General features: G+C 38.7%; 2 protein-coding genes across 6 annotated transcripts in view; both read left to right on the forward strand.

Moving 5' to 3' along the window:
* Positions 1-14,133, forward strand: part of mcf2lb (mcf.2 cell line derived transforming sequence-like b) — a 34,338-nt gene extending 20,205 nt beyond the window's left edge. The window contains exons 9-34 of one of the 4 annotated variants that reach the window (XM_038720871.1): positions 1,116-1,230; positions 1,319-1,438; positions 2,021-2,212; positions 2,294-2,485; positions 3,048-3,207; positions 4,452-4,513; positions 4,618-4,703; positions 4,875-4,941; positions 5,027-5,142; positions 5,249-5,318; positions 5,402-5,494; positions 5,573-5,665; positions 5,782-5,907; positions 7,657-7,878; positions 7,997-8,089; positions 8,592-8,670; positions 8,853-8,922; positions 9,078-9,184; positions 9,424-9,516; positions 10,010-10,069; positions 10,637-10,702; positions 10,864-10,941; positions 11,391-11,500; positions 12,229-12,341; positions 12,431-12,534; positions 12,629-14,133. In XM_038720871.1, coding sequence (XP_038576799.1) covers positions 1,116-1,230; positions 1,319-1,438; positions 2,021-2,212; positions 2,294-2,485; positions 3,048-3,207; positions 4,452-4,513; positions 4,618-4,703; positions 4,875-4,941; positions 5,027-5,142; positions 5,249-5,318; positions 5,402-5,494; positions 5,573-5,665; positions 5,782-5,907; positions 7,657-7,878; positions 7,997-8,089; positions 8,592-8,670; positions 8,853-8,922; positions 9,078-9,184; positions 9,424-9,516; positions 10,010-10,069; positions 10,637-10,702; positions 10,864-10,941; positions 11,391-11,500; positions 12,229-12,341; positions 12,431-12,534; positions 12,629-12,708 — 2,767 coding nt within the window. In that variant the 3' untranslated portion in view covers positions 12,709-14,133. The remainder of the gene's footprint in view (positions 1-1,115; positions 1,231-1,318; positions 1,439-2,020; positions 2,213-2,293; positions 2,486-3,047; positions 3,208-4,451; positions 4,514-4,617; positions 4,704-4,874; positions 4,942-5,026; positions 5,143-5,248; positions 5,319-5,401; positions 5,495-5,572; positions 5,666-5,781; positions 5,908-7,656; positions 7,879-7,996; positions 8,090-8,591; positions 8,671-8,852; positions 8,923-9,077; positions 9,185-9,423; positions 9,517-10,009; positions 10,070-10,636; positions 10,703-10,863; positions 10,942-11,390; positions 11,501-12,228; positions 12,342-12,430; positions 12,535-12,628) is intronic. The other 3 variants (XM_038720872.1, XM_038720873.1, XM_038720874.1) reach the window with 3 other exon arrangements.
* Positions 14,134-14,792: 659 nt separating this feature from the next.
* Positions 14,793-24,524, forward strand: phf11 (PHD finger protein 11). Of its 2 annotated transcripts, XM_038720877.1 has the most exons (18): positions 14,793-15,064; positions 16,519-16,623; positions 16,721-16,854; positions 17,034-17,062; positions 17,156-17,220; positions 17,743-17,813; positions 17,941-17,990; positions 18,069-18,145; positions 18,254-18,276; positions 18,793-18,866; positions 18,970-19,058; positions 19,184-19,191; positions 19,587-19,621; positions 19,701-19,756; positions 20,247-20,403; positions 21,397-21,818; positions 21,919-21,990; positions 23,642-24,524. In XM_038720877.1, exons 1-16 carry the CDS (start codon positions 14,954-14,956, stop codon positions 21,693-21,695), a joined length of 1,383 nt encoding a protein of 460 aa, XP_038576805.1. In that variant the 5' UTR covers positions 14,793-14,953; the 3' UTR covers positions 21,696-21,818; positions 21,919-21,990; positions 23,642-24,524. The 2 variants fall into 2 exon arrangements, with proteins under 2 accessions (XP_038576805.1, XP_038576807.1); XM_038720879.1 differs by lacking the exon at positions 17,743-17,813 and having other exon boundaries at positions 17,978-17,990.
* Positions 24,525-24,926: the final 402 nt, after the last annotated feature.

Raw genomic sequence — 24,926 nt, forward strand, 5'->3', positions numbered from 1 at the left:
CAATTAACGTTACTGACACACACATCATGGCTGGAATAGTTTTGTGGCTTGCTCTGTACAAGCACCGATTTTTCACAGAACGGACAGCTAGCGGACTGTGAGGAGATGTTCACTGAATTTGACAAAAAGACATATTGTGGATTAGAATCCCTTACTCAATCTTTTAGACAAGAAAAATTGTAATGTTATTTGTAATTTATCATGTTAATTAACTATCATTTCAACAATTTTCTTGAAGCTGGCGTAGGCAATTTATTTCATACATGCCAAACATACAACATTTTTGTTATATTTGTTGAAATTCTCTTTATATCCTGACATCATTCAAAAAATCAAATGCTCAGACACAAAAATTTAAAAAATCTGGTATCTGTGGCTGTCGCATTACTGTAATAAGGAGTACATACCTACCTGTCTACCTACCACTGTTCATGGAAATGTGTTTTGAGGGAGTGGCTTTGGAGGGAGGCCTGAAGGAAAGGGGTCCTTTTTCTCCAGTACATAGAAAAATGTATTGTCTTTGGGGTTTTTCAATATAGGTAAGGGAGGTTTTGTACTGTGTTAATTTGTGATGGGCATTTATTATTATTAATTTCATATTTAAACAAGTTTAAATAATAGATCTCTACCTTTAAGAAATACATAACTAGACTTTTAAGATACACACTGTGTTCATTTCATAGGACGTTTAGTATCTGCACAGGTCTAAAGATATAGTGCTATCATTGTTTATCACATTCCACAGCCTCTCAATATACTCTGATTGATCCATGTAACAAAGATTAAGAGCCAGTAGACTTTTTTTGTTTGTTTTTGTTGATGGCAGTTGGTGTTCATAGCTTTCTCAGCTCTGTCTTCAGTGTAGTTTGTAATAATAGCAAGGCAGTGTGCTTTGAGGTCAGTACGGTATTTTAAGCAACACTGAGGGCATGTCAACGGGCATTAGCTCTATATAACATGCACACACGCAAGCACACAGAAAAAATAGCCAAATACCTCAGTCAGCATCCCCACTCCATTTTCTACTCTTCATTTTTCCAACCACTGCTTTGGTCTACTCAACAGCCTATTTTTTAACAATCCATCTCATCTCTCTCTATCTGCTGCTCTTTCAGACTGCTGTCTCAGCTGGACGAGACAGAAAGGGCTTTCGATGAGTTCTGGGTGAGGCATCAGACCAAACTGGAGCAGTGTCTCCAACTGCGCCACTTTGAGCACAACTTCAGAGAGGTGAGCTGGAGCCCCGTACTCTCCATAGTAGACTTCAACACATGATCATTTTTAAAAGTGAAATCTGACTGTGGTATTTCTGCTGCAGGTGAGGGCTCTGCTGGATCAGGTGTCTGAGAAACTTGCAACCTTCTCTGAGGTGGGAATCAGCCCAGCCCACGTGGACCACATCTTTTGTGAACTCACCACCTATGAGGAGAGAGTCTGTGTAAGTAATACCCAACTCTTCACAATTAAAGCTTTGTCTAACTGTGGCGTGGATAGATGAATAATATCCTTAAAATGTAGGTTTGTTGTGTATTTATTTCTTATTGTTTCTGAATAACAAATAACTGTTAATTATTTAGATTATGGTAATAATCTAATGGTATCACTCCAATAATCTTGACAATCCTTAATAAACATTTAGCTTTTAATATTGTTTTACATTTTGTTTGGGGATGTTGTGCAATAAGACAACCACTACAGTATGGCAATTTAATTGTATCATGTTGCTGTATAGCGACACCTAGAGGCAAAATGCCATCAAATTTTGCGTGATCTCTGAGTTGACAGGTGCTTATTTCCTGACATTTTGTTTGCAATTAGACCGTGCATTTAATAGTTAAGGCAGTGTATGCTACAAAACCACAACCAGCATGAAAAATATACAGTACATAAAAAGAATTTTATAATAAGAATTCAGGCTCATCCAGATATGAGTGATTTGGTGAAAATGAATAATAGTTGGAAGGAAGACTTGTGAAAAACATGGTGGTGGTAATAACTATCACTCCGCTCTGGTCCACAGGAGGTGCTGGAGAGAGCCTTGTCGTTGGCCCGTGAGGGTGATGAACTGATCCAGAACTTACACTATGCCGAGGACTCCATTCAACCCAAATGCAGCGAGCTCAGAGCAGTCAATGAGAATGTTAGCAGCAACCTGAGGGCCAAGAAGGACCACCTCCTCAAAGCTAAGGAGCTACACCACTGTTTGGAAAGGGTAAGAAGACAACACACCGAGTTGTGTTGTATAGTTTGTTGTTGTCGTTTTTTACTGACTCTTCTTCCTTTCTGTCCTCAGGCTTCTAAATGGGTTGATGATGGTATATACCTGCTGGCATCTCAGCCTGTAGACAAGTGTCAATCACATGAGGGGGCAGAGTTAGCCCTGCAGGAGCTAGAGCGTTACCTGGATAATGCAGGCCAGAACCAACTGACAGACCTCAATACCATTTGGAGTGAATATGAGGCGGTGCTCAACCAGAAGTTCAGGGTAAGACAGCCAACCAAAGAATACATATGTTGCACTTTTGAACATAACTCATCATTGTCAAACAGATTGTGACATCAACTACTTGACCAGGTTATTTCTAACATCTGTCTCAAACAGGGAGGTACAATCTGTGCCAGAGTCTATCAAGACTTTGAGTAGAGTTTTGTTTCACAAAGAAGATGTCATGTCTTTTAGTTTTGTATTTTGCAACACAGAAGAGGGCAAACATGTTGTGGGAGTCATTTTGCATTGTTCTTTCACTTATTTGATTAGATGACATTATGAGAAACTCTCTAAACCATGGTGTTAGTTTTGCAGGAAAACCTAGATGATTTTTTATACTGTAAAGATGAAAATGGCACACCTTGTCAGATGTATAAGCAATGGCCAAGTTTGTTTATAGTAGACATTATAATGTCTCAAAATTAAAATGAAATACTAGATGTAACACATTTATATTCATTTTAAATGATATGATGACAGAAAATGTACTTATAAAAGCATCAGGTATTACAGGACATATCACTAACTGACTCTACTCTGATAACTTCCTATGTATCAGGACCAAGTGGAGAAGGTTTTCCAGAAGCAGGCGTCCATGCAGGAGATGTTCGACAAGAGGAGGGTCAGTCTGAAGAAGCTAGCAGCCAAACAGACCAGGCCGGTGCAGCCGGTAGCCCCCAGACCTGAAGCCTTCATAAAATCCCCTCTCAGCTCACCTGGTCAGTCTCCACACATCCACACCTGGACCATTTATATCACACAATGCAGAACCTCTTCTTATTTTTTTCTGGGCTTTTATGCTCTTCATTATTTTTTTCACAAGCCGAATGCCATTCACATTATGGGGAGCCCTTAAACGCACGTTATCATAGACTCTATTTTCCACAGCCCTTGAACACTTGATAGAGTGGATGGATAATATGGATCTTGCATGCAGCTTATATTGTACCTTGCCTGTCAAACATTATTGAAAGGTACTTTTTAGAATCATTGTAGACACAAATAACTCAGAATCTAAAGCTGAGGGTTAGGAAATTGTTAATTTAGAAATGTTAGTGACTTCTTAGCATCCATAAGCAGACACTCAATGATGGTTTTTGGTCTGTGTCTTATAGTTTAACATAGAACACAAAGCATTCATGAGGACGTTTATTAGAATCTTTCTTTTCCAGTACTGAGAAAATAAACTCCCAGTGAAAGGTTTGTATCAACAAACCATGTGCCAGCAATTGTTGCATTTTAGGCTTTCTTCAGGGCACCTTTTGCATTTTAGATCATTTTAAGATTAACATTACATAAATATTTTTAAATCTTTTCTCATTTTTCTTCAAATAAATGTATCCCACATGCTAAAATTTATTGAGATTTGCTGTCCATGCTGGCTAAAAAGGTGGCAGGATTACTGGAATTTATAGCTAAAACATGAACATTTTTATTAAATAGTTCTCTGTCAGCACAATAAAACCCTGGTTAAACAAGAGCCATACTTCATTTCTTTAAAAACTATTAATATTTACTGTAAAACAACAAGAACACAATATATATGTCATACTATTAAAACTCCAAACCCACATCATTTTACAAGAAACAACAAATTGTTTTAAATCTCAAGGTGTGGTATTATTTAAGGTAAAAATACAAAACCGTGTCATTATCAATCAACAGCAGCCAAAAGAGAAATAAAAATATGTTGTCTGTCTGGTATAGGTACCTAAGATCTGCTACATCTAGGAAATTTCTAATAAAAAAAAACCAAAGTTACGATCATTTCTTAATTTACTTATACTCGTTTCCTCACTCATATGTTCCAATTTTAGTGTATTTACAACCTAAAATATATGTTATTCAGAAACTCTGAAAACAGCCTATATGTATTCTACCAAGCATGTGATGCCTCAAATATTTTTTGGACTGATACCAACCAAAACAATTTGGACTCTTTTTTTCTCATCCCCTTCCACAGCACACAGAGCACAGCAGGAGAAAAACTGCTCAGAGACAGACTCTGGGAACGACTGTGAGAAAGTGAGTGGAGTACTGTCATGGTTCTGTGTCTGTCCAGTTGTTCTCTATACTTTGTATTGTCTGTCGCTTATCACGGTGACCCCGATATCGTTTTTTCCCCCTAGGGAAATGGCCAACTGCAGAACGGAGACAGTAACGGCAGACATGCCTCTCTGTCAGAGGAGGAGGAGAACCTGGCGGTGCTCAGGAGGTGAGGGATCAGCCGTCGCTCTTTCATCTATAATCAAATTACACGGCAGATGGACTCTGTGAAAAAAGCTTCTCATTATCTACAGAGCTGTGCATCTATCGTTTCTGAGTGTGCCTTCACATCCTTCATTTGATCTCTTTTTTTGCCTCTCTATCCCCTCTCTGTCTGCAGGCACGTCATGAACGAGCTCCTGGAAACTGAGAGAGCCTACGTGGAGGAGCTGCTCTGTGTATTACAGGTGTTTATTCACTCCACAAAATGTTTACTCTCGTCTGCCTTTTACGTGTGCCTAGAATTTAATGTTTTGTCTTTGTGCGTGACAGGGATATGCCTCTGAGATGGATAATCCAGCAATGGTCCATCTCATACCCACTCCTTTGCAGAACAAAAAGGAGGTTCTGTTTGGCAACATGCCAGAAATCTACCACTTCCACAAGAGGTGAAGGAGCGCCATCTGCCTGTCTTTGGTGATATCAGTGAACTGTGTCTTTTCTCTTATTCTTCATCGTACTTTCATCAATAAGATGTGATTTTGGTGTTTCCAGGACATTTCTGAGGGAGTTGGAGCAGTACACCGACTGCCCAGAGCTAGTTGGAAGGTGTTTTCTAGAGAGGGTAAGTGAATTATGAGATTTTTTAATGAGATTTTCAGCACAGAGGTTTCTTGTTTACAAATTGTTTTTACCGCCTTCCTCTAGATGACAGACCTGCAGATCTATGAGAAGTACTGTCACAACAAGCCTCGTTCTGAAAGCCTTTGGAGGCAATGCTCAGACTGTGCCTTCTTCCAGGTGAACAGTCAGCACCTTCAAGATTTTAATTAAATGTTCTTTACTGTGCTTTATTTGACACAATTCTTTTCCCATCAGGAGTGTCAGAAAAAACTGGAGCATAAACTGGGCTTAGATTCATATCTGCTGAAGCCTGTTCAGAGGATTACCAAATATCAGCTGCTACTGAAGGTATGATGCTATATGTTGGCTGCTAATCAGCTGGACCATTAAACTGTCTTTTCAGTGAGATTTTTGTTCTTCAGTCATTGATCTGAGCTGCATATTTATTGTGTTTCTGACTACAGGAAATGCTGAAGTACAGTAAGAGCTGTGAGGGGGCCGTTGACCTGCAGGAGGCACTGACATCCATCTTAGGCATCCTCAAAGCTGTCAATGACTCCATGCACCTCATCGCCATTACAGGATATGAGGTGAGACATTAAACAGGACGCATGATTATCAATTACAGAGAAAATGCTTTGCATAGGTCACAACATTCAAATATGGTATTTTTTTAGTGCAAAGTCATAAAATAATCTTGTTGCACTGGACTCTTTATTATACTATTTACAGAGACCCAATAATTCCCACAATGACCAAGCGACAGTGGCAAGACAAAACTTGCTTTTAACAGAAGAAACCTCAATTCAATTCAGTTCAATTTTATTTATATAGCGCCAATTCACAACAACAGTTGCGCTTTTCATATAGAGCAGTTCTAGACTATACCACATCTTTGTGATATTATTTACAGAGACCCAACAATTCCCACAGAGACCTCGAGCAGATCCTAAACGTAGAGTGGACTGAGAGAGGGGGGAGGGAGAGAGAGCTGTGTGGTGAAGTGTGATGTCCTGGGAGAGCACCGAGTACATTGGATTTCTTGCATGGTTTTCTCAATCATTTAAAGATCAACAAAGACGAGGGGATACAAAAAGGGAGACCGGGATACTATTACAGTAAAAAGGAAGGAGAAACACAAATCTAAAGGTCAAACAATATATAAGAAACCAAGAATTCAAAGAAAATAAATAAAAATACATAACCAATTATGTACAATATATACAGTGTCTTTGGCGTTTACAGATGAGATCAAGTGATCTACTGGCTCACTGCAGATATCACCAGCAGGACTATTGTACAATCTGTTTGACATTAAACACTGCAGTTGTCTGTTGCAGTGTATTGCCTAAATTTAAGGATATATAGATTCAGCATACACAATAGCACAATGATATATTACACAGTGGTTAAAAACAACGAAAGAATAAACAAGCAGCACTACAGCAGCATGTCTATCAGTGCAGTTTGTAGCTAGAGGCGACTGAACAGGCCTGTGTGCAGTTTGAGATGATTTGAGTATTGAATTCAGAATTGAACTCTGATCGTATTATACTGACAGCGTTCCAAATGAAAATGAGTATATTCTTTCAGTTTGTCACTTCATCAATGATAGACGTTAAAATATTTTCGGATTCCCAGAAGTGTTTTCAACATTAAATGTGCTGTACAGCTGCAACGATTAGTGGATTAATTGATTAGTTGATTGACAGGAAATGTATTGGCAAGTATTTTGATAATCTAATTATCGTTTTAGTCTTTTAAGATAAAAAGCCAAACATTTACTGCTTCCGGCTTCTTAAATGTGGGAATTTGGTGCTTTTCTTTGTCGGATGTGATAGTAAACTGAAAAGCTTTGGATTTGAATTTTTGGACTGGGACGAGACTTGACTCAGACAAAACAAGACATTTGTTTGTTCAGTCAGAAATTATATACAGTATTTGTCACTGTAATCTATGATTTCATAATACAGGGAAATTACTGGCAGATTAATCGATAATAAAAAGAATCATTAGTTGCAGCCCTAATCTGCAAAAAGTCACTTCATTCATGGAGGTTGAATGAAGGTATAGGAGGAAAGTGAGGCAAATTAGACAGGTTGTGCAAAAGGAAGTGCCTGTTTATATGAGACAGTCTTAATATTATGCAGCTGCTTTCATGAAAATACAGACACCTTATTCAGAAACAGACACTCCAGATGGACACTGGCACAGAACACAGACTAGACAGAAAACAGATACAGTACATTAAATGGATTATGGCCTCTATACAGTATTTTGGAACACATGCATATATATATAAGCTCTATCTTACAACATCTTCAACTCTCCTTTCGTAGGGTAATCTGAGTGAGCTGGGTAAGCTACTGATGCAGGGGTCATTCAGCGTGTGGACTGAGCACAAAAAAGGTCATGCCAAAGTTAAGGATCTGGCCCGTTTCAAGCCTATGCAGAGGCACCTCTTCCTCCACGAGAAGGCCCTGCTTTTCTGCAAGAGGAGGGAGGAGAATGGGGAAGGCTATGAGAAAGCTCCCTCATACAGCTTCAAACAATCTATGAATGTGAGCACGTCTATAGTATCAATGTGAAGAATTTTGCTCCATTTGTCTTTTTTACTGCCAATCTGTTTGTATTTATAATATGTTTTATAATTGTACCTTGCTATCTTTTTTCCAACAGATGAGTGTTGTTGGCATCACTGAGAATGCAAAGGGAGACAACAAGAAGTTTGAAATCTGGTGTAACTCCAGAGAAGAGGTCTATATTGTTCAGGTGTGTTTTCAAAATTAAAAGTCTGCTAATGTTCTACTTTTTTTTTCTAATTGTCAACAAATCCCAAAAATGCCCAAAATCATTAATTAATTGATCTGAGTGACAAATGACTAAAAGTACTGTTTGTAATTAATCTGTGTTGTAGTGCTCAGTCAATCCCTCATCTATGTCCTGGTTCCATTAATTCTCACGTGCTTTAACATGAAGCTGAAAATGAACTCCATCAAATGCAAAATGCTCTGTTGTTTTAGTAGTCATTTCTAAAACAGCTAGGCATTGTGTTCTTTAGCTAACATTGAGTCTTTAAAAAAATACAGACATAATATATTATGGAAATTGTTGACAGTAAGATACAAAATAACGACAGGCTTTGTCCTTACAATAATATACTATATTTGAACAATGGGCTTGCATATGGATGTCTACCTCCACATAACAGTGGTAAGCAGTATACAGTTTACGCTGAGCCTTTTTTATATTTGTTTAACTGTCTCTGTTTCAGGCACCAACGGCTGAAGTAAAAACCACTTGGGTAAATGAGATCAGGAAGGTTCTGACTACCCAGCTGGAAGCGTGCAGAGGTACAGAAAGAGGATGTACTCTAAAACCCATTTCTAAATGTAATGTTCACACTAATACCAATGTCTTGGCAGAAACTGAAAAACTATTATTTGTTCAGTTGTGCATGTGAAAGAAAAATATTTGCAAATGTTCCAACATGGGTGTTTTGAGGTGGTTGTTCTCTCTATCTGTGTTTCAAAAGCCAGCCAGCAGAGGGCACCGGAGCAGGTTTTCCAGTTCCCTCCTGTGCAAAGTGGATCAGTGAGTCTCAGGTAAGTCTGTATTCCCCACCTCATTTATTCTCTCTCACACTTTAAGTGAGCAGTGAGATTTGTGACAGTTCTTTCAGATTAATCTGTGGATAATCAGGAACACATTTTCCGTAGACTGTTGAAGATTCTTATGCTCCACTTTTGTCCACCCACAGTCCATTCAAGTCCGGACAGAAGAGCTTTAAAAGGGGAGAGGAGAAGAAAGCAGAGCCCTGTAGCCCAGATGCCAACTCCTCTTCTTCACCAAAGCCCACTGGAAAAGGTGAGCCTTAGGCAGAGAGACTTCCAATCAAATTAGAAATATGAAACCCTTTAAAACAAAACAAATCTAATAATAGCACTGTAGTGCATGTATTCTACAAACTACACTTACTGTGTACCTCTTTGTGATTAACTCATGTCTTCACTGTCTTTTCCACTGAATCGTTTAACTTTTTTCATCTTTTTTTCCTTCTTCCATCTTTTTGTCTGTCCTGTCTTTGTGCTTTTCCTATGGGTCAGATGAGGCTGTGACAAGCCCTACCTCAGACAGAGCTGCTGTGGCTAAAAAGCGCTTTACTTTACAGGGCTTCAGTAACCTCAAAGCACAGAAAGGTAACTGCAGGCCATTGGTGAATCCAACATACATCCAACATACCACATGATCTTCTGCATTTGTTAAATGAAAAAGTATATTTCCATGTAGTTGAAATCAAAGACATTTTGGGAATATGCTTATTTGCTTTCTTGCCTAGATAAGAAGTTAGATAATACTCTCATGTCTGTACGGTGACGGAAAAACTCGAGAAAGTCAGTTACTGTTCTCAGCCACAAATAGTCTGACTCATACCTCATTATAAAACCACAATTTGTAGTTTTTACACTTGGTTTTTGTACGGATTAAACTAAGCTAACCAGCAGTAGCTTCATTATTACTTCGCAGACATAAGAGCGGTATCAATATTCTCATCTAACTCCAGGCAAGTATGTTAAGCAAATAAGTGTATTCCTTTAATGTTAGAACATTTCTTGGCTATAGTCTCTGAAGGACAAAATAAATAAAGAATATATTTTAAAGAGGTCAAACACTGCATGCTTCCCTCCACAGAGCCCTCATCTACTGATGATAAAAGTTTTACATTACCCATGACGATCCTGCCGTCACCAGGTATCACACAACTCTAGATCCTAGTTTTCACAGCCCTTTTCACAGCTTTGACTTTTCATAGCAGGAAAAGCACAGGGTTTACTAATACCATTAACAATGTCTCCATTCTATTTAAGTGTCCCCGTAAGGCATGGACAATACCAGGACCCTAAACTGGAGCCGCTAAATGGAATTCAGCCACCATTCATTTTATTATTTGCTCCCAAGCTTTTCCTACTGTGACATGTCAAAATGTCTTCTCTGAAAAGCCCTCTCGCTGATAACTCTTTTATTGTAGCCTCTTCCATTCAAAAAGCATCACAACATTAAGCTGCATTTTGCAGTTTGTTTGTGAAACTAACTGCTTGTTAGAATTAATCTTCTTCCTCTTTTAGTTGTCTTTCCTGAACCTTTCTGATCCTGTTAGTTCACTGTACGTCTGTGTCACTTCAGTCAGAGCTGAAAATGAGCTGTTGACCATGTGACCTTCTCATCAAAATGTGCCCTCTGAATGTCAACATTTTGTTTGTGATTTCTTTCTTGCCTCAACAACCACGCTTGTCCCTCCTTTTTCTCACTTGACGGTAGGATCTCCCACAAGCCCTGATCACAAGACGAAACGCCAGAGCGATCCCACGCCATTCGGCTTCAAAGGTATTTAGTCTGCAATAACTGCATACTCCACCCTGTGGGGTTAGTTGTTCATCCATGATACCCGAGCAAAGCCTTGCCTCTCTAATAATGATGAGTTTCATTGGCTGAAGCTACTGCAGGGTGAGTGACCAGCTGTGCTTCTATTGACTCCTGTCCCTCAGATGCAGGTCCTCCCCCTCTATACCTGAGCAGGACCAGGTGGTTCAGCACCTCTAGTCTCTTACAGACAAAGTGGAGAGGTACATTGGCACCAGCCGGCTCATGCTGACTGTGTCTGGCCCACTATTTCACTATTATATACCCTTTATAGACAATCTTTCTTAGTTGTTGCTTTGCTGTCCCACATCTCCACGTTCCTTTCAGGCTCAGAGAAAATAGAAATACACACTGATATGAAGGGATTTCTGCCTGCCACTTCTCCTTTGTGTTGAATGTGTTTAAAATATGGAGTTGCATGCCCATCTCCCCACGTCTTTAGACTTTTTTGGTAATAGTTGGGGAGCGGATTGTGTCATGCTGGGATACCTGGGATTAGCTGTTTTTCCTTCTCTGTTCAAAAGAGCTCTTAGTGGGTGTCACACTTTCACACTTGTATATCTCTCACCGCAGGTCAAGCACATGTCTGATGTCAGCTGAAGCTGAATGTTGCCATAAACTAAACATCCTGTGTTCTTCCTCTACCCCTCAGGCTGGAACAAGGCGTCCCTGTCGCTGGATGCCTCAGAGGAGCATGACGGCTACTCCAGTGCCGAGGATCCTCTTAACTCTGACCCAGAGGACGACAACGGCAAGAAGCTGGTGAGTCACTGTGTGTGATGAACGTGTCAACCTGTCTGTTCTTGTTTTAATCACATTGTGGGGACAAAATATGTTCGGGGATGTTTGGGGAATCACCTCCCCTTGTCTGCAAATGGGAGGTGGATCCTCACAAGGTAAATGTTTTGCTTTTTTGTGTAGGGTAGTGTTGGCCTTATGCATGTAGTGCTTATGATTAAGGTTAAGTTATATTTCAAGGACAAAAACAAGTCTGTGTTTGTTTGGGCATAAGTGTATGCACAGAATTTTACTTTGAAGACCATAAGACATGAAACTAAAGAATGTTGATGCTTTTATTACCATGTAATTATTTAGCTATTTTAGCTGGAAATATCTGTCTCTTTAGCTGCTAAATGTGTGTTATATTACGTATGTTCACTAGTTAGTTGCAAACTTTGTCTTTTGTTTGGTGCTGGGCAGGTAGCTTACAGTGGGTTTATCAGAGCTTTTTCACCGAAAACATCTGTTAGCTGTGTCTGGAAATGAGAAACAGAGAAATAAACCAAAACAGTGAGCTCAAAGACAGAGAGTTTAGTGATAATTCTCCATGGGTTCACTGCTGCGAGCGACACCTTTTATATTACATAGGTATTTGACCCATTTTTAATATAAAAATATTGTAGTGCAGCTTTAAAGTTGACACATGCTGAGTGGTTTGTCGATTTTTTAATACATTTCCTCTTATGTTTCCTTACCTTGACTTTGAACAGTGTGCTGGCAAATATACAGTGATGGCTGACTATGAGAAGGGCGGCGCTCAAGAGCTCTCAGTGAAGAGCGGCGAAATGGTGCAGGTGATCAAGGAGGGGGATGACGGACAGTGGTGAGAATACACCCGTACTGTTACCTATGAGAAATAAAGCAATATTACAGCAGCACTGTTGTAAAAGTACTTTTGTGTGTGTCATGCAGGCTTGTACGTAACCTGACCTCTTCTAAAGAGGGCTGGATGGCAGCTGCTAACCTTATCACACTCCTTGGAAAGTCCAAGTCGTGCCAGTCTCTCACCAGCTCAGGTATTAAAGCAAACAATCACAAATAAAGTGTGTGACACAAGAGTATAATAACTGACATTAACCCTCAATGTGTGTTTGTGTGTGTTTGTAACAGAAGGCAGTGGTTCTGGAAACCTCAGCACATCATCCAGCTGCAGTGAGACCTACACAAGCTTCTCTGACATCAAACCCTGAACTCCTCCGCACTTCCTCCATCACCAAACTGCCCACAAATGCTAGCTTGTTTCCACAGAAAGCTGTATTTTTCATGTACATGCACCAGTTATTAAGATAATGTTATACATGTGCACATGTTATAGATTTGATTGTGGAGCAATTGTGCGGTGAAGATAAATACATCACAGACAGTATGTCTGTGAAGGTTCTCAGTCATAGTTATCCAAAGAAGGTTAAAGTCAAGGGCAATTGGACTTGGTTGAAGATACTTGAAGACGTTTCGTCTCTCATCCAAGAGACTTCTTCAATTCTGAAATGACTGGAAGGGAAACTCAGCTCAGGACGACCAGGTGCACATTTTAGAAAGAGCATGGATGGTTTGAAAAAGGTGTCAAGGAATCCATCTATACCCGGTTTGAGAAGCTGTCACTGAACAAAGGAGGAGGTCTACGCCCCACTTACAATGCTGTCCTTTGATGATCATTCACACTTGGCCATGGGTGGTTCTGACGACCATAACGACTGTCATTACCACAGCCAGGAGCACTAACGAACACAGCGGTATCGACGATCCTGGCAAACAATCCCACCGTGGTCAAATAGCTGAGTTTCCCTACCAGTCAGTCAGAACTGAAGAAGTCTCTTGGATGAGAGACGAAACGTCTTCTAGTATCTTCAACCAAGTCCTCAACAAGTCCAGCCCTTGACTTTAACCTTCTTTGGAATCACAGACAGTAATTTCACAGTATAGTAAAGTGATCTTCCTCTAGTCATACACTTGTCTGTATATTTTTTATGAAGAACAGAGAAATCCCTGAGATTATAATACAATAGATGTATGAATGGGCCAGCAGGACTGATCTCAATGCATCTTTGAAAGTGGAGAAAGATTTGTGATCACATGTGGATGACAGTTTTGTTCATCTGCATTAATTCACCCGGAAGTTTAATTCCACTGTTGCTGTAAATAAAAAAAGAGGGAGAGACATAAATACTTGTTTAGCTTGAATGAATGTTTTCTGAGAATCTAATCACCCCCTGTCCTCTGCTTTTTCCGCTTTACGTGTGTTTATTTATTTGTAAAAAAAAAACTGAAAAGGCCACATATATGTAGTCTCTTTAATTTGCTTCTCATCTCTTCCTGTCTGTCATTAGAAACCTGTTCTGCCACCAGCTGCCCAGATTTTGTGTATGAGCTTTTGCAGTCTCTGGTGGCCCAATGGTCAAACTCTGTGGGGTTTTCATGTACACTGCAGTTTCTCCTTGTGATTAATCAGTGATCACTGTATAGTGCTAACTTATTCCCTGAGGAGGGATCGTGTTCTGAATGTAGATATTGTTCATTAATATCTGTCGGTCATCAAATGTTTGTTATCTGAGATGCTATATTGTACATTAAGTATGGTGATGTCACTTTTTTACATAAACAACTTTGATTATTCAGTCACTGTCTCTTTTTTGTCTATGAGTGAAGACTTAATACCTGATTTCACTGTATGTCTTATGTCTTGTCTTAATTTAGCTTCTTATAGCTCAATACTGATCCCTTCTGGAGCAGTTGTGGGTGCAGATGTCATGCACATGGGCAGACAAGGCGAAATCCCTGGGACATGCAGAAATGAAAGTGAAACTTCTCAACAGGGTTGCCAAGTTTGTTAAAACCCACCATTTATACCTATACAGAGTTTGAAACTACCGTACACAACTATAATATAAATTGTCGGGAAAAGTACAAATCTAATCTTTTATTCTTTTAATTTGTAGACAGTGAAATAAGGCACATTAGCAGTTGAAAGTGAATTGATTATGGTCAGAAAATGTTTTTATAAAGCAACAAATCTTGGGTGACTACAGCAGATGAAAACTCTCCACATAAAGCTTTCCGTGAAAGAAAATGATTATGAAAATGAAAACATGTTTGTTAGAATATAATTAACCGTATCAGTATTTCTAAAATGCTGGCCACAATAATGATCATCTTGTGGGGAAAACATAATGCAGTTATGCAAAGAAGATCTGTGTCAACACGACTCGAGTGAAGAGATTAAACTAACCTGTGGGGGATATTTTGGATAAAACCTGGCAACCGCCAACCGAAGGAATGGGCGGCGAAATAACGTGAGGTATAGTAAAGTTTGTAGGAGCCAGACTGAAGCACATCCGCTGTGATAGTGTGGATTCATGTAAATTATCTGTAATCCTGTTTCCATAGAAGAAACGCCTTCTTTTTAGACACATCTGCCGTTAAAGTTAGTCGATAGAAATGGGCCGCGGGGACAAAGTGTTCTGCGTTCTTTGTCAGAGGTCCGAAGAGACGGAGATAACCGGAGCTTTATCGACTAAACAAGAAGTCACTGCTCATCAGAACTGTTTGGTAAATATTATCATGTTTTTTTCCTCTTGATTTTTCATTCTGAAGGGTAGCTAATGAGCTGAAGTCAGCAAGCCAGGTTAAGTGTTATGGGTTGAATACTGTCGCTCGACCCTCCTTGTGCGAAAAGGAGGCGAAGTTGAACGATGAGCAGATAATATTGCGGCAGATAATAGAGCAGAAAAGCCACTAGCTGTGGCCGAGATGCAAAGTGTGCAGCGCCTCTACAACATTACTTGAGGATGTGGTTATGATGGGCACATGTTTTGCATTCAAATTTGATGCAATAGTTTGTATCGGTGCCAAGAAGACTTTAAAGCTGATGATACACGGAACAACTTTTAGAGCAATCGTGCAGGGCAACGTTGCCGTCAGTGGTAATGAGTAAAGATTACTGCCGTAATCCCCTATGCTATGTCAATTTGAATTAAAGTTGAGTTGCCCTTCATTAATGTTTTCCGTAACAACTTTAAGCTTGGACCCAAAAGCACAACTCAGAGATCAGGCAGGTAAAGTAAAATGCTGTTCCGTTGTCAGAAACAGACAATGATCAAAACCAGGTAGACTTGAAAGAAAGGGTAAACGTATCTAGACAGGGAGCAGGCGAAGAGGCAGCAGTCCAAAAGGCAGGCAGAGGTCCAAATGAGCAGGAATCAGACAGGCAGGGGCAAAAGCAACAAGCTTGTGAGACAACCGGATGGGATGAATAGGAATGGGCGGTAAATATATATTTATACGCAAGACTAATGAGGAAGTGGAAACAGGTGAGGAGGAGGTTATGTTCACAATTTCAGATTTAAATCATCTATTTCACTTAACCAAAAACTATACTGATTTTGGGACAGTGTCAGACCTAAATGCAGTTCTTGAGTATGTTGACATATGCTGCATCAAGTTTAAAGTTAAGAGCTCTACAATAAGTAGTTTTCATGTTAGAAATAAACTGGAGACAATGAGTGGTAAAACATATTAACTTTTTACACCATTAGCCATTCCTCTCTTGCCCTTTTTTTGCATTAACATTGTTGCATTTGCCATAATCATTTTTTTTCTGTTCTTCACAAACTGTTCCTCTTGACTGAAGTAGGCAGCATGTGATGGGCCCATTAAATGCAGGAGAAGACTCAGATGATGTGCCAAACGCCCCCTTTTATGGGAATGTTCAAAGAACCTGATATAGAAGACCGGGGTTTACAAAGAAAGCTTATAACCACCATCAGCATACCCATCATCGAGCCAGCTTACACAAAGAAAGCCTGGCTAAGTTTACCTTGTAGTACCCTCGGATAATAAATGTGGCACAGGAGTCAGGCTGACGTGATATAGATGTCCAATAAGGTCTTCATTTACAACTGATGTTTATTACTCTTCCTACCGTGAAACACATGTTTATCTTTGAATTACAGTGTTATTAACCAAGACATTTTGTCCTCTGTCCTGTTGTTTCTGTTGTACAGTTATATTCCTCTGGTATTTATTGCCGGGATTCTCCAGAGTTTGACGATCTGTTTGGTTTCTCTGTGGATGATGTGCTGGATGAGGTCAGACGAGGAAGATTACTGGTAAAGATTGTTGTCTTTTTCAGATATGAATTGGCCTAATCTATTAACTGTATGCTGGAAGCTGTTCTGAGTTGTGTTACTTGTTTGTTTGCATTAGGTGTGTAAGAAATGTAAGAAAAAGGGTGCCACTGCTGGGTGTGAAGTCAAACGCTGCAAGAAGTCCTATCACTACCCCTGTGCTGTTCAAGATGGAGCTAAGATTATTGAGAATGCAAGCAAAGGGAAATATGGGTTAGTCCAACATAACTGTTTGCCTGTATGTCTAGAAAATAGTCTGATAAATACACCCTGTACTGTATTATGTGTATTTTGTGAAAGAAACATGTGAAAGAAACACAACATTGCATTTGAAAATAAAGTAATCAAAATAACTGATTGTAAAACTATCTTCATGTGTTTTCATGCTTCAGGCTATACTGCTTGAAACACCGTCAGGAAAGTAAGTGGGCGTCTCTGGATTTCGGTCTTCGGTAAACACCTTTTGTTTACTGTTATTCATATTATGTGCTGAATTCTTCTTTTTCATTTCCAGATCAAAACAACGGTTCTGTAAAGTCCCGAACTTCCAAAAATGCCAATGAAGCTGGATCATCTAAGGTTTGACTGATGGACTATCTACTACATATACTTAAGGCAAATCATTGAAAACTGCAAATAAAAAAATAAATACAAAAGACTCACAAACAGTTGGGCACTGTAGTTTTCAGCAAGCATCACTCAAGCAGGAAGAAATAGTGCATTAGTAGTAGTAGTAGAAGTAGTATGTAGTAGTGTTTACGATAATGATGGAACATGTCAGCCAGTGCAATGATGTGACAAATTTTTTAACAATTTGTGGACAACAAAGGATGGTACAGTGGAATAATCTATATAAGGGTTTGGATACACAGACAATATTTCTTAATAGGATAATAATAATGTGTTTTTTTTCCTTAGGATTTGCCAATACAGAAGTATTTTATTTTTGTGTTTATTTCTGGAAGTAAATTGTAATTCCATTTTTCTGTAGCACAAACATTTAATGTTTCAATAACTGGTACAGGTCAAGACACAAGAGGGTTTTCATCTGGCCCAAACCCTGTTTGGCAAGTAATGGTATCCATGTTTTATTTTAATGAGGTATACTGCCTTGCCTGTGAGAAGACTGAGGGAAATATCAGATTGGAAAGTTTGTCTAATAGCATCATTATGTAAGTATGTTTACATTTTGCAAACGTCTTTCTTTATAAGTCAATAACTATAAATATTTCTATGTTTCTAATCTGCTCTTAAAAGCAATATCTGATCACGTTGTAACAAACAGATGTGTGTTTTTAGGTTATATTGTGACAAACATGCTCCTCCTTCGCAAAAGAGGAACACTACAGGTAAGTCCTGCTCAGAACACACGTGTGGCTGTTTGTTCTTCTTACTATGACAAATTAAATATTTTTTCTTCTTAACAGATGATTCCACAGCAGCCGGACCGTCTGCGTACAGCAGTGACTCCAACTCATCCAGCAGTGTGTCGTGTTTGTCTAAGGTACACATAGTCTCCATAGTCACTTTAAATAAAGCTTTTTAGTGCCATTACATTTCTCTTTAGAATGATTCAGTGATTTTAATCATTCTGCTTTTGCTTTTGAAACAGAGACGGTTGAGTTTCAATGACAAGTAAGTGTTTCATCATTTGCATGCTGAACTTGCTTTTTTCCTTCAATGAAACAAATGGTGCAAAAGTTTTAGGAAGGCGTGGAAAAAACGTCAGAATGCTTACATACACCTACCATACAGAAAGTAGTCTTCCGTCACATAAATAGGGCCCTCAAGGGACATTTGATAAGAAGTGTAAAAGACACTAAAGGCTATCTAAAATGGTGGGGGGGGTAATAATAATCACCCTACTCAAAAACCATATGAACAAGGGAAAGAAAACAAGATTAATAGCAAGAAACCTACAAGTGATAGTATGTGGGAGTATATTCTTTGTTTTCTTTCCAAGGCAGCTTATACCTTGACAGTGGGGGACTTAATTTTAATTAAAAGTAGCAGTATTTTTGATTTGCCAATCATTGCAATTTTCCTTCATCCTTGCTTTTGTTTCATACAGCCCAATCACTTTTTGCTTCCCATTAACTGTTTACAAAGCGTAACAATTTTATAATACCCGATCTCTCTACTCTGTCATAGACAGGAAGGGATCCCCTCTAAGCGGAAATCTAAAGGCTGCAAAAGGATATTATCAGAAGATTCTTCAAATTCAGGTTAACCTACTTACAGTACATGAGAGAATTTAACCTATATGTGTTTAGCACTCTCGTATAAGCAGTTACCTTCAAGATTTATTTGGTTTCCTTTCTTCTACAGATGAGAATGACCTTAATACAGAAATGGCAATGTTCGCCCCTTTAGAGTCTGATTTAGACGAAACTGCAAACTCTGTTACAGAGTCTCAGGTACGTCTAATCTTTAAACATTCTTCAGTAACATCATCGTTCGAGGCTGAAGATGTTCAATAATCTGTAATAAATTTTTCTTCTTTCATGTACCCCTCCCCCCTCTTTTCTTGACTGTGCATCAGTTGATCAGGTGAGATCAATCCTCTGTGATCAACTGAACTTATTGGTTTAATTGTTAAAGTATTTTAATGAAGGAAAAAAATGTCAGTTCCTCGCTGTTTTTTTTGTACATAATAGTAAATTAAATACCTTTTGGTATATGCACACTTGGTTGGACAAAAATTATTTTTACATTTTTTATGTTTACGTTTATAGACCAAATGAACACTATAGATTAATCAGAAAAGGTTAGAGTAGAGTAATTGGCATTGCAAACATTAACATTTAGTCAACAACTATAAAAAATTAAATGTTAGTTTTTATAAAAGGACTGTTGTATTGGAATGCATTAGGATGTGCAGTTTATTGTGGTACTCAGTGCAAAAATAACAGTAGAGGATATTTTTTTTGGTTCTTCATTCACAGAAAAGACACTAAGAGTGCCACTGCGTCCACCTCAGGTAGGCTGTCACAGCAGATTCAGTATATAAAGAGTATGTAGATGATACATAATTTACAAACTCCTGCTGTCTTCCACAGTAACTCAACTGGAGGTTGCGAGCAGAGATGATGAAGATGAAACTATGATAGATTCAGTGAGTTGCTACATATGCATCATTATTGTCAAATGTTTATCTTACCTGTTAATGTATTTGTCTGTTTTACATTTATTCATTTAGCTGACACGTTTGTCCAAAGCAACTTACAATTGCTATTTATGTCAGAGGTCACACACAGGGTTAAGTGTGTTGCTCAGGGACACAATGGTGGATGGGTCACAGTGGGGTATTGAACCCGGGTCTTACACCAAAGGCATAGTCTTATCCATTGTGCCATCACCACCCCTTAACAGCTATAAATTCTCCTCTTTACATATACTTGAGCAGATCTTCTAATTTCTCCTTTAGTCCTGGAGTAGATTCTCTCTGATATCACAATGTTACCTCATGTTACCTCTGCCTCAGAAGCATATTTAACCCCAAGAGTCTATATACATTGTTATATGTGATTCTTGTATTGTATATCATCAGCACCAGCAGAACAGTATTAAACCATCTGACATGAAATATGTTTGCTTTGTCTCAGGATGCTGAGTCAGAGAGTCTGCTGCTACCTGTGGAGATGTGCATAGAGTCTGGATTGTCACTTTCTGAGACAAGTACTGCAGACATAGCCGTAACAACTGTAGATCCCGGTGCGATGTCAAAGAAGGCAGTAGAGGTGGTAGACAGAGAAAATAAAGGTAAAGTAAATCAAAATTCAGTATATAAATATAACTGATCAAGACTTTAGATAATAACTCTTAATTGGGTTATACAGTGCATGTATAAGCTAGAAGAAAATATTAGGCTTCTTTATTTTTAGTAACAATTGAACACCGTGACAAAATTTTTTGAAAGCCACCAGGGGAGCAAGAACTGTTGTAATGTCAGCTACAGCAGTGGTTCTGTCATGCCCCCTTCAAAAGCCAAAAAAAAAAACCCTACACCCACCCCAGCGAAAGTGGATTTAATTTTTATCAATCATTAACAACACAGACAAATAAAATAAATAAAATATTCAGATTAGCTGAATAGCCTTGCTAGCACCAGAGCACTTCTGTTTGTTTCATATCACCACTTTACTTATAGCGCACCTCACTGCAGTGAGGCCAATAAAATCGCATGAACACCTGCCTCCTGTTTGTGCTTTACAAACATGCTTCTATACTGAGAAAACATAGGTGGAGAAGCAGGGCAGTAAGCCAAGCAGCTGCTTGTGTTGGACCCATAAAATATTCTCTGTAATTTAACATTCCTCATTTTGACCATAGTGACATTATGGGATCTGGTGGTCTGTAGACCTAACCTAAAGTTGCATCATGTGGTGATATGAAACAAACAGAAGTGCTCTGATGCTAGCAAGGCTATTCAGCTAATCTGAATATTTTATTTATTTTAATTGTCCTTGTGATTAATGATTGATAAAAATTAAATCCACTTTTGCTGGGGTGGGTGTAGGGGGGCTTTTTTCGGCTTTTGAAGGGGGCGTGACAGAACCTGACATTACAACGGCTCATTTGATGAGTTCTTGCTCCCCTGATGGAAAACTTTCTATTGAAAAATTTGAAATAAATATGGTAACCATTATATAGCACTTGTCTAATTAGATGTGGTGGTGTTGCTGGAGGTTGACTCAAAAACCAAACAGGAGTTGTGCAAACTGTGATAACACATGGAGCCGTCTCTTTTCTCAGGGTCCAGTCCTGAGCACAGTTCTGGTCAACACACTGCTGGGCCCTCTGTCCCTCAGCAAAGCACCTCTGGGCCCTCTGTCCCTCAGCAAAGCATCTCTGGGCCCTCTGTCCCACAGCAAAGGTCCGCTGGGCCCCCTCTCTCTCCTGACCACTCCAAACCCTGCAGTGGTACTGGCTTACCCCAGTGCACCACCATGGCCATTTCCCCACCTTCACCTGAAACCATATGTGTATCCCTCCTCTCTTCCTCTCCTTCTCCCTCTCCTACGTACGTCGCTCAGACCCAGAGTCTAGTGTAGACTCCACCGGCTTCTGGAAAAGCTGCAATGCAGCAGGATGTACACAGGCCATCTTCACTGATTTCATTAATGAGATGAACCATATCTCCAGCAGAATTCAGTCAGACCAGGCCAGCCAGGAGGGTGAGGGAGGATACAAGACACTCACAAGTTACTGTGACAGCATCTCTGTCTCGCCCTTATTTATAACACTGGAATATAAATCTCTCTCTTCTCTTCCCAGATTATGATCTTGCGTTAAAAGTAATGTTGGCTTCTGGGAAACTGGCAGATCTTGTGACCAAACAGCAGAAAGGTAAGTAAACACTAAATGGTGTGGCTCCAGGGATGGCAATGTTGGTTGGTCCCTTGGTTAAACTTTAACTAGAATCATTTTTAACACATTAACATTTAAGTATGCTAATTTTAGCATTCAGCCTCTACGAGGTGAGCCTCACAAGCAGAGTCTGAGATTAGTCGTAACTAATGGAGACAAAGTTGTTGTTTGTTATCCATCCAACAATGCTCTTGTCTAGTAGGTAGTTTTAATTACAATCTTAGTGCTGCTAGTGTAGCTATAAACTTTAAGGGGCCTTCCTTTAGGCTCTAAAACTGTCAAATTGGTTTTGTGCTGGCAAAATGAAAGAAAGCAGCACAGCTGAAAATTGTTGTTTGCGGGTCACTCAATATGTATTTTAACCCCTCCCTTTTCAGAGGAGCACAATATGGTTATCATTGCTGACTGACCACTGCAGCAGAGGAAATTACGTCGGAAATCTAATATACAATTTGAAAAGCAGCTGTAAAATCTGCCCCACTTCCTTATATTTACATTTTATTGTCTGACTATTGTCAGTGCTTGAAGTAAATAAAAATAGGGGCCAGATTCCTTCTTCACATGCTGCTATGTAAATGAACAGTTGAACATGAATAGGTGAGTTTAACGTAGTACCCCCTGGGTAATGCAGTTTATTTAAGGGTGGTGATAGGGCAGTGGATAAGATGCATCCCTTCCCATCCCTCCACTGTGACACATCCACCAACGTGTCTCTGAGCAAGACACTTAACCCTAGTTGCTCCAGAAACATGTAACCTCTGATATAAATAGCAATTGTAAGTCGCTTTGGATAAAAGCGTCAGCTAAAAATGTAAATTTAGAGCCATTATAAATCTTCTAGAGAAGCTGATATGGAGAGGGCAGAAAAGCGTACCAGCAACTTGAGAGAAGTGCCAGTGCGCAAGAAAAAGTCAGAGTAAAAGAGTAAAACGGCGCTTTATGTTTGTACCACTTGTTTAATGTCTTCAGTGTGGTTATGTGATGTTGTAAAGTTTTGTTTTTTTGTGTGACCTTTTTATGTTGAAATGGCAAGTATTGATTATTGAATCTAATCAAAGGGGTTAAAAGTATTTTGGTCCAATCACTGATCGTTGTTGAACTGACATTTGGCTATTCAATTCATTAAAAGTACTATGGAACAACAACATTTTCATTATACTATAAACAAAAAAGACATTATGAAGTAATTGCATGAATAAATTGTATAAAATATATAAATCATCCAATAATTTGTCAAACTATAATGATTTTTATCTTAGAGTTTATAGCAGCACATAAATAGATTCAGAATTACTTTGAGATTGTTGTTGCTCTAGCATAAAGGTGCTAACTGGCTAATTCTGGTAGCAGTTGTTGAGAGAGGGGTGTACTCACTTTTGTTGCCAACAGTTTTGACAAAAATGGCTGTGTGATGTGTTATTTTGAGACGACAGCAAATTTACAGTGTTATACAAGCTGTACACTCACTACTTTACATTGTAGTGTCCTTTCTTCAGTGTTGTCACATGATATGATCAAATATTTACAAAAATGTGAGGGGTGTACTCACTCTTGTGAGATACTGTATACTAACCTTCAACATTGCCATTTTTGTCGTAATCAAATTATAATGAAAACATTGTTTTGACAGAGTTACAAAGGAAACAAATGGAGCTGCAAAAGGCAGCAGCTGCCATGAAGGACGTCGTGTCAGCACTGAGGAGATGAGTCCATCAGCAGCTGCTGTAAGCATATGGATATCAGTGTTTATGGTTAACTTTTTATTCTTTTTTATCTTTGATTCTCACTGTTTTGTATTTCAAATTACTCACACTGACATTTATATAACAGTGTATTTATATATTTTGACTGATTATGCCTTAATATGTAAGAGGGCTGGATGTGGAAATACAACATGGCATTGATAATTCTAAAGCATTTAAAGATTTAAAATGTCTGATTCTTACAATATATTTTATAAATGTAGGAGTTTGTAAGTGGTGCTGTTCCAGTCGGAATAGATGTCACATAGGAATATGTCATTATGAAATATATTTTCATTTTAAAAAAAGGGCTTTCACTTCAAAACCTGCACTGAACATGAAGAATTGGAAATAATATTTGTCTTGAAAATGTTCCACATCCAACCCTACAAACTAGACCAAGTTAGCCTGATTTTTTTTTACATGTTGAAATTGTAAGTAGTAAGTAATATTTTTTTTATTATGTTTTGCACCATTTGCACTTTCTTCAAGAACTTAAAATACAAGATGCCTCCCAAACTGCGAGTATTTACAGTAACTTGAATTGCTGTCAGTGAGTGGCCAAAATGGTCTGATGCACCATTTGTAGACTTAAGTCTTGATCTAACAAGTTTACTGTGAATATGATTACATTCAAACTACACCATGGAGTCCCGAGGTCTGTTTACATTCTTGATCAAAAAAGGAATTTCTGTGTAGTCGTCTTGTTCAGAAATACATTTTCATGACCGTTATCAAGTACAATTGATAAATATTCATATGAAGCTAAAATGTTGGTGTGTTTGTTATTCTTTAACCTTTTTCTTTTAGGTTTGCTCAAGTTGTCACATATCTTTCATTCAAATTACTCAAGCCTTCTAATACATGGTGATTTGCTCCAATCTTTGAACTATTAATACCTATTAATAATATTATTGATTAAATATGGCCCTCTATGCATTACCATCAGTAATGCTTTAAATAGATTTTTTTTAACTGTGGTTTACTGTTACACTGAAACATATTTTACCATACTGTACTGTATAAAAAACAGCACATTTCTGTTATTATATCACTTTGGTAACTTGGACACACTGGCCAAAAAAGCAGGATTCCATGCGGCAGACAAAATCAGTCACTTCAAGCTGTGCTACACCTGTTGGGAGTGCTGACTTTCAATCCACTGTCATTTAT

The sequence above is a fragment of the Micropterus salmoides genome, unplaced genomic scaffold (assembly GCF_014851395.1).
Source record: "Micropterus salmoides isolate LMB-PRFRI ecotype aquatic unplaced genomic scaffold, ASM1485139v1 Ms_hic_scaffold_15, whole genome shotgun sequence".
Taxonomy (NCBI): domain Eukaryota; kingdom Metazoa; phylum Chordata; class Actinopteri; order Centrarchiformes; family Centrarchidae; genus Micropterus; species Micropterus salmoides.

Coding starts and splice junctions, on each gene's coding strand:
- phf11 (XM_038720877.1), top strand. CDS start 14,954: ATGGGCCGCGGGGACAAAGTGTTCTGCGTTCTTTGTCAGAGGTCCGAA. Junction 15,065..16,518: donor CTGCTCATCAGAACTGTTTG/GTAAATATTATC, acceptor TCTGTTGTACAG/TTATATTCCTCTGGTATTTA. Junction 20,404..21,396: donor GGTAGACAGAGAAAATAAAG/GTAAAGTAAATC, acceptor CTCTTTTCTCAG/GGTCCAGTCCTGAGCACAGT.